The following is a 16156-nucleotide window of genomic DNA, read 5'->3' as shown; positions in this document are numbered from 1 at the left end:
GGCGGCCCCTCGTTTGTAAACAACCTTAAAGTCTGGTGCAAATTATCGCCGATGGTCGCAGAGCGACCCGTCCATCGCTTCCCGCCGACGAGCGCAATATCGCCGAGATTTTGGAGAAGCGGCCAACCTGACGTTGCGCGCTCATAATCTCCCTCCACGCCGATAAACAACCGCGCCACGGCCTTAAATTTTAACTGGGTTGTGCTTCACCGGTGATTATCTTTTGTGATGGTGTTATTGTAAATTTATGTTGTATGAATTATAAATTTCCCTTGTGATTTTTTTAATTGTTCGTGATTATTCTTAAGTGGAATAACTCAGGTCAACTTATTCCTTGTCACATTTTAAGTTTCTTATTCTTTGTTTACAGATCCTAACTCAGTTTTCACGATCAGTTAGCATCAGTGCGAGCCATTCGATGAGTTTATTTTGGGTTAATTTTTTTGTTCCCGTATATGTATTCATCAGTATCAACAAGTGCCTTCGTTATCAATGAGGTGTAAAATGTGCCATAAAGGCAGCTGGTAATCAGGCTCACGCTTAGTGTGCTCGAGACTCTCGGAAGAGGACGTTTTTCACCACGTTTGTAAAGAAAACGAATTTTCTCACAAGCTGAGCAATCTGGTAGAACTCATACGCAGGCTACGCAACTTACAAATCCATAATTATGAGCCTCAAGAAAGTCTTCTGTCTGCTTGTGTTCGTTATAATCAGTGAAAAGATTATTCAGTTTCTTGGCCTCTACTTCTAATTAATATTCGCTGCAAATCTTAAAATACGAAGTAAAAATGCATAAGCAATTGAGAAATTTTTACTATGAAAATGTATTGTGCATAGTTTAATATTTCTTAATTGATCGTTAACAGACAAGTTATCCCATGTGGCAAGAGCATTACGAGAAAATATCTTTTTTGACACATGCACGGTCTCATGAGAATATCTATTTGGCAGAGATATGTCAAATTCAATGTGTTCAACTTATTAAAATTACATTGCTGTATACAATTTTCTTTAGCTTCCGATAAACCTTGAGCAAGTTTTGTGCAAACATGTCTAAGCAATTTTAGAGTCTATTTAGTGATTCATTTTTTATGTTTTGTGATTCATATAATATTCCTTCGACATGCACTCTCGAATTATATGGGCAGTCAAAAATTTTAAAACGTGACGATATGTTCAGATTTCAACTTTTTAAATTCATAATGAACTTTTACCATGATAAACGTCTTTTTAAATCTGCATTCGCCCCTCTTGTTCCCAACATTGTCACAACACTAAATAGGGGCGTTCGGTTTAACTTACCACAGGTTCATTTAGAAATGGAAAGACGCGGTACCGTTTTGAATTGTGTCGCATATTTTAACGAATTGTCAGGTGAGTTCAAACAAGATTGCTCCAAAAATTAAAAATAAAATTCTGTGACTTTATCCTTAACCAGTATTAATTTGATTTCGATTAATATGTAAGTTTTAAAAATTTTGGCTAGATGTTTGCAGTTTTACCCTGTTTTACTTAGTGAAATGTTGATATTGCCTCTATTATCCCGATTTATCTGTTATGACATGCGGTTATCAGTTTTTTAAGGCTTTTGTCAATGGTTTTGATTATTTTAGAAATTTCTTACTTGTTTGTCCTCATCGTCGTCTTGTTATCATTGGAAATGAGTTTTGTACTACCTGTTGTGTTGCCTCAGATGGCAACACAATATGCCTTATGACAGCAACACTATATATGCCTTATACCGTTTTTAGCTTATATGGGCATTCACCTCGAAGCCTTTGCCTGGAATTTCCCAAATTTTACTTCACGTCGGTTTTATATTTCATTATAACGTGTGCTTCTGTGGGAATAAATAAATGAATCAATGCCGAAGAATTTACTTTGTTTTCTTTGCTTGATTTTCTTGTGTGATTTGTGTAGCTTACATAAAATATGAACTGTCTCATTCGAAATATTTTAAAACAATTTGGGAAATTTCCCGAAAAATTGTTAATTCATTGTGATATGAAATTTTCTCGTTCATTATGACAGGCGCAGCGGCAATCGAGTGCCCCGCTCGCTACGAGGTCGTTGGGTCCAAGTGCATCCACCGCCTGCCTGGTGGTTACCTCACGCACGACTTGCTACTGATGTTGCTACTTATGTCGACGATGGATGTGAGATTATAACGTCATGAAGAATCCAACTTGATTCCTACGCCAACGTTAAACTAAATAAGTCTTTCTCAACTTTCTCATCAAGACGTCCCACATAGCACAAGACACAATACGTAATTTGACTGAATTAAGTAGCTTATTCTTCGTCAATCTTTTACTTATTTTTAACAATATCAATTTTCAATACCAAACTTCAAAATTAACTTCAACGTCACCCTTTAATCAATAAGACATTCACAGGGTATTGCTATATTATCCTTCGAAGCTTCACTATACACTCAAGTCTTCAGCCCTTATTCTCTAATATCTGAATCGGTATCGATAGTGTGATGCGTTTAAATGCAAAATACACTGCACCCCTCCATTGATCAAGCCTGAATTGTTAAGCACCTCCTGTTTCCCCATGTGTTCTGTCAGACTTAGCGGACGCCATCAACGGCTACTGGCTGGGCGCCACCAACTCGTCGGTGAACTACGTCTGGCAGTGGAACGACGGCACCGCCGTGCAGATAGGCGCTCCGTTCTGGGCTTACGTGAGTGACTTGATGCATTTTACGGATACAATATAATCTGTTTTAAATGATACAAAATAGTACATGAAATAAGGACAAGACATAAAGAAACGCCAAGCTAGAAGCAACGCAAAGCCACATGATAAGAGGATGCTAAATAAGTCAATTTTACCTTCTCCTACCTATTTTTCCATTTTCATGTTTTTGCGACCATTATGGTATCAATATTAAAGAATTAACGTCTGAGCTCAGAGATAAATTGAAAATAAGTATAATAAACTTTAGTTAAATTTAAATGTGCTCGTACGTTCGTCATAAAATCAGAATTTGAGTACCTGTATAATTTTAAAATAGGATCAGTGTTAGGCTCTCTACAGAATTGGGCCGCTGGTGGGAAGACAGAGCCCAACAACGCCTTTACGGGAGAAAACTGCGCGATGATAGGCGCCCCCCGAGGCTGGCTGCTCAATGACTTGATGTGTACCTCATCAGGCTTCGTCGTTTACGCATTGTGCTCAAGAACTCCGACGAATGGTGAGGGTCTTTTTAAGCAGTGTCTCCCCGAGAAAGAAAAAATTGATTGCCTGAAACGAGTATAGCACATTTTAGTTTACGAATGAATTTTGACGCTGGTTTCAAGCCTCGGTAAAGACTAAGATTATTATGACCAATTGGGTTTCAATATTTATTTTAGTTAGAGCAAGTCTGCAAATGCTTTCGTCAACAAATTCTACACTCAACTCAACGGTCTCATTTATAACAAATGAATTGACGTAACCGCCATATTTGGAAAAGTTATCGTTAAAGAACTATATAATGCTTACAAAAATTATAATTCTATTTATAACCGCGATTATCTGATCATTTCGTCGTATTTTCATTTTGTTCGACACACCATGAACTTTTTGTTACTGGCAGGTTTGTGCGCCACTCCGTACGTCTTGGTGGGCAAACAGTGCATTCATTTGCTTCTGGCCAATTATGATAGCTGGCGCGCTGCGCGCACCGCATGTGGAGCGACAGGAGGAGATCTAATAATTCTAGAGGACTGCGACCAGTACAGCAAGGTTACCTCCTACTTAATCCATCAAGGTAAACAACTATAAAATTTAATTTCAGCATTTTGCGTTAAAGTATCTTGCCTAAAAATTTGAATTTCTTCGAGACCAACATCATTCCGACAGAGCATGGACATTCTCATGATCTATGTACCACTGAGAGGAGATCTACAATTCTCGAACCCATGCATATAGAGCTGTGTTTCATTCCCGTAATTCACCCGCGTACTACTCAACAATGCAACGATAATGGTACCACAGTTCAAATAGTTTAATTAAGTTTCATCGCGGCATATCTCTTCAAGCTTCACTGGGGCCGGGAATGAAACTCAAACAAGTTGGAAATAACTCGAACCGTCAATTTAGAATCTTTAAAATTTAAAGGCGAACCTTTTTCTTTCTCACTTTTATTTAAAAAATAAAAACTGTATATATATATGTATATTTTCAAATTTTTTACCATATTCTTTGACTGCAAATTGGTAGGATTTATCATTTGAAGACTATGAATACCATTTATGGAAGAACTCATGTTTCAAAATAAGTTCCAATTCAGTCCTTTCAGTTTTTCGATGCCAAACTATTCACCTACCAAGATAAATTTTCATATCCAGGCAATATCCAGACACGATCAGTATCCTGGATACGCGCCCCAACAGTCCTTATATATACAATATCCCTACCCGATATGAATCCTGGATACGCGCCCCAGCAATCCCAATGTACAATATCCTGAAACGATGAGTATCCTGGATGCCCGCCCCAACAGACCCAATAAACAATATCCTGAAACGATGAGTATCCTGGATACGCGCCCCAGCAGTCCCAATGTACAATATCCTGAAACGATGAGTATCCTGGATGCCCGCCCCAACAGACCCAATATACAATATCCTGAAACGATGAGTATCCTGGATACGCGCCCCCAGCAGCCTCCTAATACAATATACCGACACGATCAGTATCCTGGATACGCTCCCCAACAGCCATTATATGCAATATCCTGACACGATAAATATCTTGGATGTGCCCCTGCATCTCCTATATATTGCGTCGCCAGGGTTCGAACACGCTCATAAACACTTTGAAAATTCTATGTAAGATTTAGAAGACAAATGAGAAGTACTACGCATTTCTAACTAGAGTATAATGTGAGTAGTAGGTTCTATCTGAAATGTGTATTGTAAATTTTAGCGGGTCCTTCATTTATTTGCGTTCATTAGTTCTACTCTTACTATTGGGATCCTGCGGTAACGAGTCTACAATTGCGAGGATTATTTACCGATCCCAGGCAACGCCGAGCTAACTTGGTAGTTGTTTTTATGCGATGTTTCAATTTCGTTTTAGTTTGTAATGTTTTCACGTCTCTTCACATGACAAGGCTACAACCCTGAAGGATATTGGATCGGTGGCTCGGATGAAGCCTTAGAGGGACAGTGGTGCTGGATTGACGGTTCTCCAATGACAATGGGGCTGCCATACTGGGCAAATGTAGTTCAGGTATTTATACAGTAATCGTTTGAATTGTGATACGTTATGAAACTTTGCTAGTGAACATTTATTAGGGATATGTAAGAGTTTTTATTTTGGAAAACTCCACTCACAGTGCTAGTAAAATAAATAACAGAGTCGAAACAGAAGCAAATTAATGCAATAATGTCATTCATTGCTGGGGTAATGTGAGGTATCCTTACATCAATTTAGGGTTAAGGTTACCGCGCATAAGCCTTGAATAATTGTCTATATGACTCCTGTTGGGGAAACCGCACATAAAACTTGTCTATTGGACTCGGGTTATAGGGATACCGCGTATAAAACTTGTATAATGGACTCAAGTTATAAGGATACCGCGCATAAAACTTGTCAATTGGACTCAAATTATAGTGGGAGCATTTATAAACTTATTGCACCCGCATAAAACAGTTATCATACGAAATGTGATGTTATGAAGCAGTATTTTTATATAATATTTAGAAAATGTATTAGTTTCCATTTTAGTAACTCTAATTACAAGGCAAGTAAAAGTTATGAAATCAAAATAGAAGTAGGTCAATTCAATAACGCCATCCATTGATTGGTATAATGGGTGAGTCCGGCTGCAATAATAAATGGCTGCTCCTCACTGCAATATTAAGCTCCCACCCCAATTAAGATGGAAATAAGACGATCAAGCTAAAGACAGGATTCTATTACTATTTGGAAGAACAAGCAAAAACGCCTTTTATCTTAGACTTAGCTCTATACATGGCGGTATAGGTAACAAAATCATCGAAGAGGAACGAGTATGAAGGGGGGACAGAAATCCGTAAGTCGACCGTCAGGCCGACTCACTGCCATTACAGTGAGTACTGCATTACTGCGGTCTTGACAGCTGCCTACTGGGCCTGTCTTACTTGAGTGTCACGTCCTTTTAAAAACATGGTGCTGGGCCTGTCTTACTCGAGTGTCACGTCCTTTTATAAACATGGGGCTGGGCCTGTCTTACTTGAGTGTCACGTCCTTTTATAAACATGGTGCTGGGCCTGTCTTACTTGAGTGTCACGTCTTTTTATAAACATGGGGCTGGGCCTGTCTTACTTGAGTGTCACGTCCCTTTATAAACATGGGACTGGGCCTGTCTTACATGAGTGTCATGTCCTATTATAAATATGGTGCTGGGCCTGTCTCTTATACACATCTAGATGTGTATAAGAGACAGGGGTTAGAGTTAGGGTTTGAAGTGTCTAAAACCCTTCTTTAGGTTGCTAGAGACCGTTTTACTGAGGTTAGGTCCAGCCAGGTCAAGTTTTTTTTATATATTTTTTGCAATTTAGAAAAAAAATTAATTAAAGTCCGGTAAAGTGGAACTATAACTATATATATATNATTTAAATTATTTTCACATTGAATCCCTCGTTGATACTCAATTCTTAATTATTATAATTTTATGAAGCGATTATCGTGGCATCCGACGATTATCGTGGCAAACAAATTGCGAAAGCACTTTACACACAAGTTTAATAGCAAGCGAAAAATACAAAGGCACAAGGAAGGGTGAGAAAGGATAAAAATGACTAAACACAAGATTCATTGGCTATACGGAATAGTTCCGTCTTTAGGCAACAAAACATCGGCGACGATGAAGCCGATGGTTAGGAAACCGCCAGAGAGTTTAGGTATTGCTGGCTGGGACCGGGAACGCTCTGTGATGGGCGGTAGATGAACGTGTAGGCTGTAGACGGTACCAGGAGGTCTGCTAATGATGACGAACGCAGTCGTCTTCTAGAAGGCAGATCCGACACGCGCCGCAGACCTTCTGCAAGATAAGGAGGTACCAAATCGTAAAGGCATCGGAACGTCAGAATAGTGACCATGAACTGCATGCGCAGTCAGTGAATATCGCGTAATATCAGCGTCACGTGGTCGAATTTTTGTTTATCGTACACGATTCGTGCAGCAGCGTTCATTACGAGAAGCAGTTTAGTAAGTACCGTGGTTGAAAGTTCATAGAGTTTCATTGCCATGATCCAATCTGGTCAGAATGAGCCCACCACGAGGTCCTCTAGGACCAGACTCGCGAGACATCGGCTGAGCGCCAAAACAAGCGCTTGTGACCATAGCAATATGGTTATTCAAAGAAAGTTCGGTGTCCAGCTCAATGCCGGGGTTGCGAACTAAAGATGCAGGAGTGACGAACTTGTTTCCCACGTGAACAGGTTGGCCGGAAGCTGATGCTGGCGCCGAGCAGTCGTAAAAAAATAAGATCGGTTTTTGATGCATTGAGCCGAAACCGGTATAAATGCACCCAGTCCGAGACGGCGTCTGTGCCTGTCTCTTATACACATCTAGATGTGTATAAGAGACAGCTCTATATCTGCGAGGCGCAGCTCCTTTATGTCAGCGAGGCGCAGCTCCTTTTTGTCAGCGAGGCGCAGCGCCTCTATGTCAGCGAGGCGCAGCCTATATATAAGTAGATTTTCGAAGTAGTCACACCACAAAAAATGTAAATGATCAATATTCCCTGAAAAAATGTTATTATAATTATAAAACGTGATTAATATACGTACTTAAATTGGTGAAAAATTCAAATTAACATCCATATTTTTTGCTGTTTTACAGTTCGATGACCAATAAAGATAGTTTGATTGTGTTGAGTCCTTTTCTTCATCATGTTATTTTCTATAGAAAATGCGACAACATTATTCCACTTTTAATTCTAGGAAAATATTTATGGATTGTTTTACTTACAAAGCAACATAATAACATGCAATTTTTTGCAACATGAACTGTCAATTTCCTTGAAAAGCTGGTGGGCGGCAAACACGTGACCTGTTAAATAGGCGGAGAAGGCGAGGAGTACAGTGACGGAGAAGGCGAGAGAGTACAGAGCGGAGAAGGCGAGGAGTACAGAGCGGAGAAGGCGAGGAGTACAGTGACTTCTTAAGACGATTGCAGCAAGAAAACTAAATCTGCAATAGATGACGATGTTCCGTTAGGCTTTTAATCTATATAGTTTGAGAGTTTACGATTAATAAATTCAATATGAAACACCTTTAAAATTCCAATTGCTGTTCCAAAATAAGATCGTAGGTTTAAGGAATAGATGCATGAATATCTAAGAAGGGTAGTTTCTACTCAGATTTGTGTTCATGAGGTAAAATAGTAAAGAATATAAGCTTCCTAGGAAGCGGGAGAAATTCCCAAATGACTCGTTCACGCTGAATGGGTCACAGATCATGAAGATGCCTCATCACTTGCCCAAGAATCATAAACGACAATTGTCAATAACATTTTTTATAGATGGTAAGAGAATTTGTTGGAAAAATAATTGTAAGCTTGGGTAAATCAAATCTATTATTTCAGTTATTTAATACATAAAAATTCGATTTCATTGAATAATTTCACTAAATAAAAAAAATACATTTTAAAAGATTTCATACTCATGGCCCATCCTTTCAATGCTCTTTTTGTGCCACTGACATCAGCTGTCGATCACAGAATATAATGGAAACTCAGGTGGAAAAAATTTGCATTTTTGTCCATTCCTAATGTATAGTATAAATAAGTTTGATAGGAGGGATAAGTTTGATATTTGGAGATAGGGTTTAGATAGGGATAAGTTTGATATTGTAGGTTTAAATGGTGACCCAGCAGATATTCAACACCGTCGAGAATGTTTAGGCTCAAATACATAAGGCCATTCTTGGGATTGACTGTGAGTCTAAGAATTTGATGACGCACATTGCCGGATATCTTTTTCATCCATATCTTTTTATGACGTGTTAAGAGCTTCACTTGTGCGGGTTCCTTGGCGTTTGTGCGGTGTAAACCTGATCTCTTATTTAATTTTTTTTTATAATTGGTTTTAAGACTTGTGGTGCACGAAGCACTTCTCAGCCTGTTACCTTTCAGAAATTTAATTTGTTGTTTATCTCTTTAATCATGTGTTTCAGCTCCTCAAGCTACAGATTTATGATAGACACGCATTATAAGGAGCGTACAATGTACACTCCATGGCAGTACATCTCCACCAACAGTAAACCATACATTTTGTCTTTACCTAACTCTAGAAATTTTTTGAGTTGCAGATTTTGCCATCCGTCTCGATGGAAGCGTAAAAAAGGAGGGTTGGATTCCAGGCATCGCCATCTTCTCTGTGATGCTGCGATCGTTACAGTCACGGCCTACAGTGACTGTACAGTTGTTTGTTGAAAAACCGTTCTCTGTTGTCCGCCAAGGCGAACTTCAACAGATCAATGTCGAAGACATCGTTGTTGGTGACATATATATAGTTCAAGTTAGCAACTCTTATTTATGTTTCGAGAAAAATCCCATTTATTTGAGTTGTGTGGTGCATAATAAAGGTATTCCTTCAGCAAATTGCAATAACCCTTCCAATAATCCATATTAATTGAATTATTCCAAGTCCAACCGAGTTCAAAGCAGCAGTCTATCCTCTTTCTTTCGCATTTTGTACATGTACGCAGTACAGATAAAACAAGCTTAAATTGGTTTCAGGTGCAATTGTCAGCAATAAACATTTATAAGTTTTATTATCCGGTCGGAACAAAATTTTCTGTATTTTGAACTTCATCTGCTATTTAAGCTTGCCTTGCACTGCGCTGGTTGAGTACGGCGACCTGCTGCCTGCCGACTCCATTCTGCTGCAGAGCAGAGACTTGACTTTAGACGAGTCCTCCTGCACTGGCGTGTCTCAACCTGTGATAAAAAGCGTCCAGTTGAACCCTTTGCTTTTTTCGGGTGTGTATTGCTTATAATTTTCACCAGTCATGCTTCTATCTAGCTTTACAACGGAGAATAGTTTTTTCGAACAACGATAATAGGCCTCCGTCCAGGCCTCATAATTTTAGAATCAGTATTTATACTGCCCCAATACTGCGCAGCGCTACCGGCTTTTTTCCACTCTACTAAGCACACAAAATTCAAGGGAAATAATAAATATGTAATCATGTTAGAGTGTTTAACCATTGTTCAGAGATGATGGTTGTGTTATTCATGCGTATGGTCGCAGGCTGCCACGTCATTGGGGGCGCCGGCAAGGCGCTGGTCACGGGTGTGGGCGTCAACTCACAAGCCGGTATCATCCTGAGCGGTGCTGACGTGGACGCAAAGGCAGCCGAAACCGAGGAGAAATAAATGAAAAGAATATGTGTGTTCTGTTTTCTCCTTTGGCTGCGCATTATTAAATTTGAATTAGTGACCTTTGTACAAATTAAATCACAATCGTCATCAACGTTCGCCCTTGTAGAAATAAAGGAAAATGGAAACATATCACCTGTCATTGTTTTGTGTTTTTTACACATAATTTAAATTTATAAAAATACATCTGAAATTCCATTCTACACAGCTATTATTCATTTTCAATGGATGTGTTAGATGTTTCGGTTATAATTATCCGTTTTAATAGCCACCAGCTCGGCTGCTTGGGTTACTGGCGGCTTTTTCAAGAAGAAGAGCCTCGGGAAATGCGGCGATGAAAAAGCCGATTCAGACGAAAAAGAAGGTGGCGATGAGAAGACCAATTCATAAAAGAGAAAAAATGGCTATGAAAAGGCTAATTCAGAAGAAGGAAAAGGCGCCGAGGTCCACAGTATGGAGAACAAGATTGCTCTTGGTGCGAAGATCGCCAAAATCCGGAAAATAATCCTCATCAATGGTTAGCTCGTTCAATATCAAACCCAAACACTCCATCAAAATACATTTTTAATTAAAAGTTTCAGAATAGTTTTAAGACGTTAGAAATTTAGCAGAAAATATAATCGTTCAATTTCAACATTTCGGTAATTTATTTATAAATTTCGTCTGAAATCAATTTTAATTTGAGTTTACAGATATGGTGTGCAAGTAACTGTTGACGGATTTTTTTCAATCAGCTTTGATTTAGTTCATCCATTATGAATTTTTCCCCCTCAGTGTTGAATTTTATGATACCGGACTATTTTGGGGATAATTTTTTAATCGTCCAATATCTCACGATTTTTATGGACTTTTTTACTTGCCACAGCGATTTACCTCTGTAAAAATATGCTTTATAAACTATTTCTGATAATCTGAATCTGTGTGCACATGTAATTTTTCTCACCTTGGCAATGTTGCTTACGACAGGCTCTTCGATAGCTGCCTTGACGGTGGTCATCCTCGAAATTCGATTCTGCATTGAGAAATTTGCCGTTGAGAAGAAGGAATGGAGCGGCTTCTACACCCTCCACTTTGTCCAGTTTTGTACAGCCGGTGTAACTGTTTTCGTCGCGTCTGTGCCGGCCGGACTTCTTGTTGCCGTTGCATTGTCTCTGCCTTCTAGGTTATGGTCTGTTTTTTTCTATGCTCTGTAACGTAGTGACATAGTGAGATAAAGGCTTTAGCGATGACGATAATGTTATAAGTTAAAAATCGAATCAAATACGAAAAATATTTTTTAAGTTATTCTAATTTTCGCTGCAAATATTGCCAGCACTTTTCCTCGTCAAATACTTTATTTTTTCTCCGTCTACGTATTATTTTTCATTTACAGTACGTCCTAACGAAAAGGAATATTTTTTCAGTTTTCCGCTGTTCGGAACTTGTTTCTTCATATTATGTCATTTCATTTTTATTTTACCTGATAATTTATTGACGTTTTATAATGACCGAATTGTTCTTCGTTTCACAGAAGATGATGAAGGATAACCACCTTGCCCGTGACTGGCACAGCTGCGAGATACGAGGCAAGGTCACAAGGAATTTTCACTGTTCCCTTTACCACGTTTTACTGAAATTCTTTTTCCTCTACAATTTTGCATAATTCAAGAATGAAAAGTTAAATCAAGCCGCATATTTACAACAATTGTTCTACCATTTTTAGCAACGCTGCATGACCATCGTCTTGGTTACTGAAATTCGTTGGTTAATTGTCATGGAAACGGCGTTAGTTTACAGCGAAAATTTTCTGGTGTTTAAGATCTACCAGCGTCAGCTTATCGCTCTGATTGCTGGATCATTTTGATTATAACAAAAAGGAGGGAAGGAGTAGACTTTCTGTCCGTGATCGAGGACGCCCGTACATGTTTGCGGGTCCCAATTGTCTCACTTTTTTCTATGCCCGGTTGACTTATCTCTCGAATTTGTACCGAAACAATTTCAGTGAATGGTTCAATTTCAGTGTAGTTTAGTAAAAATGGTGCAAATAGTGCAAAAAAGCGGCTAGTGCAAGTATTTTATTCCTGACAAATGCAATGCAAGGAGTGAGGGTAGCTTGTAGCTTGTTGACAACCCTCGACGAACGCCTATCAATCGGGGAACAATGGAGCCTTAATTAAGCACGCTCAGGTCGGCCTCGTCTTCCTATACCCTCTCCTACCCTCATGGCCAGCCCTAGCTCTTCCTACCGCCTTCCAATCTGCGAGTTGCGTGTCTGCGACGGAATCTGACTCTACTCAAGTCAAGTCAGTTTTAAACTTGTGTTTTCCTCCGTGCATTGTACGATGGCTGGACAGAGAAAAAAAGGTAGATGAAAAGCCCACTAGTTCTGCTAGACAAAAGTCTTAAATCAAATCAGCTAAGTTGGAGATGAAAGTTTGCAAACACTGCAAAGAGATGTCTGTGAGCGGGGCAGATCAGACAGACATCTTTGAACGCTGCGAAGACTTCATTTATATCAGCTGTTAGAAGTTGAGCTCTGATGAATACTCGTTTCTCCAGAGCACTAAATTACTTCATTGGCTTTGTCGTGACTGCGAAGAACCAACCCTTGGTATTTGAAAAAGGGAAAAGGCGGTGGCAGAGCAAGGCAATGAGACGAAATCGCTGTATGATGTATTACACGCCTTGAGTGAGATGGTGCGCTCGTTGAGTGAAAAATTGAGCTTGCTATGCAATGAGCTGACTGAAGTGAAGGCTCAGCTGAAAAATACGGAATACGGAAAAAAATTGAGGTAAAGACTCAGAGAGTTTATTTATCCGAAGTTGCTAGCGAAAACTCCCGCAAGTTACTGAACAGAGAACGTAGGAAGTGCAACTTGGTTTGGTTTGGAGAGACCCGAGAGTTCCGCATCTGATACGAAAGACCGAGTGATGGCTGATACTGAATTTATTGCAGAATGGTGTAGCAAGGCATTCAGCACACCGGTTGATATCACATCGTGCAAGAGGCTACGCTCGAAGGATGCTGCTTCCAACGCCTGCATACCTTTGTTGGTGGCTGTACAGGATCCTGCACAGGTTGGGAGCGTGCTGAAGGCAGCGAGAAAGCTTGGAGAATCTCCTGAGTACAACTTCATTTTTGTAAAGAAGATTTTACCACTTTAGAGAGAGAGGATTTTCGCAAGAAATGGCAGGAGAGAGTCAGGCGGAAAAGCACGGAAAATGAGGTCAACCACTCTTGCAATGTCAAGGCAACACCGGCCACACACGATCAGCTAGCGGAGCTGAAAGACAAGTAAACAGTACCAGTAGAAGTCATGTCCACAGTTCCAGACCTGTAAGTAATGTGAGAAGTAACCGCATAAATCGAAGTTAAAGTGCACAAAAAGTTTTAAAATGTTTTTACACGAACTCGGATTCCGTTTTGAACAAAAAAGTGAACTGTTAACTGTGATCGTAATTGAGTGTATATAGACATTATTTGTATTGCAGAAACATTTCCTAAAAATCACGGGGGGAAAATTGTACCTGCTGAATTTCAGCTGCCAGGTTTTGATTGTTTTCATAACTTAAATGAAGAGCAGTGCAGTAGAGATGTAGCTCCGAGGATTAGAACCTCATATGGGGCCCAGCAAGTTAAGTTATCTGCAGAGCATCAATCAGCTAGAGAATCAGTGTGGTGCGAACTTGCTCTAAAAGGCAAGGACAGCCTCCTCATAGGGTCTTTTATAGATCACCTAACAGCTCCTCTGATAACGATAAAGTTCTAATCAGCATTTTACCGATCATGACTTTCAGCAGGTCGCATACGTTGATCGTTGGTGACTTTAACCATCCATAAATAGACTGGGCAGATGAATCTTCTCCAAGTGATGGGAATCACCCAGCATCCCTGTTCTTGTAGTCTGTGCGAGACTCAATTTTAATCCCGAACATCACCAAGCCAACCCATTTTAGGGGTAAAATGACCCCAAATATTCTAGATCTAATGTCCACTAGTGAAGAATCAATGATAGATGTGCTTCGCCAAGAGGCTCCGTTGGGCAAAAGCCACCACCAATCATTGCTTTTCAGTATGAAGGGTTGTGAAGATAAGACGCCTCGGAAGCGTGAACGTTTGAACTTTGCGGAAGGCGACTATGATAAACTCCGTGAAGCAGTGAATGAGGCGAATATTTCGGACGGTATTAAAGACATGAATGTGGCTGATTCATGGTCATTTCTGAAAGACACGGTAATGTCTGCAGTTGATGCCTGTGTACCTAAGTTGACAGTATTCTTTCAAAACCCTTGAACGAAGGAACTTTGTCATCCGATTAGAAAGAAGCTCAAATAACACCATTGTTCAAAAAAGGTGACAAAAGCAGCCCCAGTAACCATCGCCCTGTCAGTCTGACAAGTGTTTGTAAGCTAATGGAATCTATTGTGAGGGACAGGATTGTCGATCACTTGACTGTTCACCATCTCCTATCAGACTGTCAACATGGCTTTATTGTCGATAGATCCTGCACCACTAACTTATTGTATACGTTGAACGATTGGAGCATTGGACTCGCCTGCTGGACGAAAGAGAGCCAGTGAATGCATTGTACCTCGATTTTGCCAAAGCATTTGACAGTGTTCCGCACAAGCGGCTGTTGAGTAAAGTGAAGTCTTTTGGATTAGAGGGAAACTTACTCCAATGGATCAGAGATTTTCTAGTAGGTAGACGACAACGTGTCAGTATTAACGGAACCGTGTCAGACTGGTCATCAGTGCGCAGTTGCGCGCCACTGCAGGGAAGCGTTCTTGGGCCTATTTTGTTCGTTGTTTTTATTTAAGATCTGCCAGAAGTAGTGTTCAGTGCGTGCTCCATGTATGCCGATGACACAAAAGTTTACGATACAGTGAAGGATGCGTCAAATAGAGCGCATTAGCAAGATGATCTTGACAGTTTAGTTAACTGGGGTAATACGTGGCAGCTGCGGTTTAATGCTGACAAGTGTAAAAAGTGTAAATTACTTCACCGCGGGAAGAACAATGAACAGCAAGATTACAGTATGAGAAGACATGGTTGCAACGAGAGAGTAATGATTGAAAAGTTTAGTGTGGAAAAATATCTCGTAGTTTATGTCGACAAAGAGCTGAAATTTTCTAAGCATGTTGAAACGCAAGCTAATACATCCATCAAACTTCTTGAACTAATCAGACGCTCTTACGAGTTCCTTGATGCGGGTGCGATGAAGCAGTTGTTTGTTGCTGTCGTGCGCCCGAATCTTATAGAGTTTGGAAACGTTGTGTGGTCACCGAGATTTGAAAAGGACAAAAATTCAACAGAGAATGTTCAAAGACGTGCAACAAGGATAATTCCAGGCATGAAAGGCAAGTCATATGAAGAAAGATTAAAGATTATGAAGTTTCCAAGCCTCAGTTATCGACGTCTGTGCGGGGACCTCAATGAAGTATACAAGTATACTCATTGTTTATACAAGATTCCCGAAGGATTACTAGAATTTGAAACAAGAACCAACACCAGGGGCCACGGCTATAAACTAAAAAAACTGCGCTGCAACTTATCCACGAGACAACATTTCTTCTCGCTTCGAAGCACAGACGTGTGGAACAGCCTCCCCGATTACATCGTTGGCACTCCAAGCATGAACGCGTTCAAGAAAGACTAGATAAAGCTATGGAAAAATATATGTTCAGACTTGAAATGCCTAGCACCATATCGAACCCGGGGGAAGTCTAGTAGCAATTTCAAACTATCGTCAGTCCTGAAAAGATCCGGTCAAATGACACGATTTTAGATCTTCTGTGGACAAGTCATGAA

At 39.9% G+C, this 16156-nt stretch overlaps 1 protein-coding gene and 1 long non-coding RNA gene across 2 annotated transcripts in view; both read left to right on the top strand.

Annotated features, from left to right (window-relative positions):
• Positions 1-5281, top strand: part of LOC108667110 (macrophage mannose receptor 1-like) — an 8653-nt gene extending 3372 nt beyond the window's left edge. Inside the window, exons 2-7 of the mRNA XM_047885128.1 lie at positions 545-706; positions 2028-2156; positions 2574-2689; positions 3046-3202; positions 3587-3760; positions 5108-5281. Coding sequence (XP_047741084.1) covers positions 545-706; positions 2028-2156; positions 2574-2689; positions 3046-3202; positions 3587-3760; positions 5108-5241 — 872 coding nt within the window. The 3' untranslated portion in view covers positions 5242-5281. The remainder of the gene's footprint in view (positions 1-544; positions 707-2027; positions 2157-2573; positions 2690-3045; positions 3203-3586; positions 3761-5107) is intronic.
• A 4151-nt stretch (positions 5282-9432) lies between these two features.
• On the top strand, positions 9433-13055 carry LOC125177547. The gene is made up of 5 exons (XR_007157245.1): positions 9433-9966; positions 10238-10375; positions 10634-10882; positions 11332-11533; positions 11876-13055. It is a non-coding gene; the product is annotated as an uncharacterized LOC125177547 (long non-coding RNA).
• The last annotated feature ends 3101 nt before the right edge of the window (positions 13056-16156 follow it).

This window comes from Hyalella azteca, unplaced genomic scaffold (genome assembly GCF_000764305.2).
Source record: "Hyalella azteca isolate HAZT.00-mixed unplaced genomic scaffold, Hazt_2.0.2 contig17004, whole genome shotgun sequence".
NCBI classification, from domain to species: domain Eukaryota; kingdom Metazoa; phylum Arthropoda; class Malacostraca; order Amphipoda; family Hyalellidae; genus Hyalella; species Hyalella azteca.
Note: the sequence above shows the minus strand (reverse complement) of the source record. Positions and strands in the feature narration are given on the sequence as shown.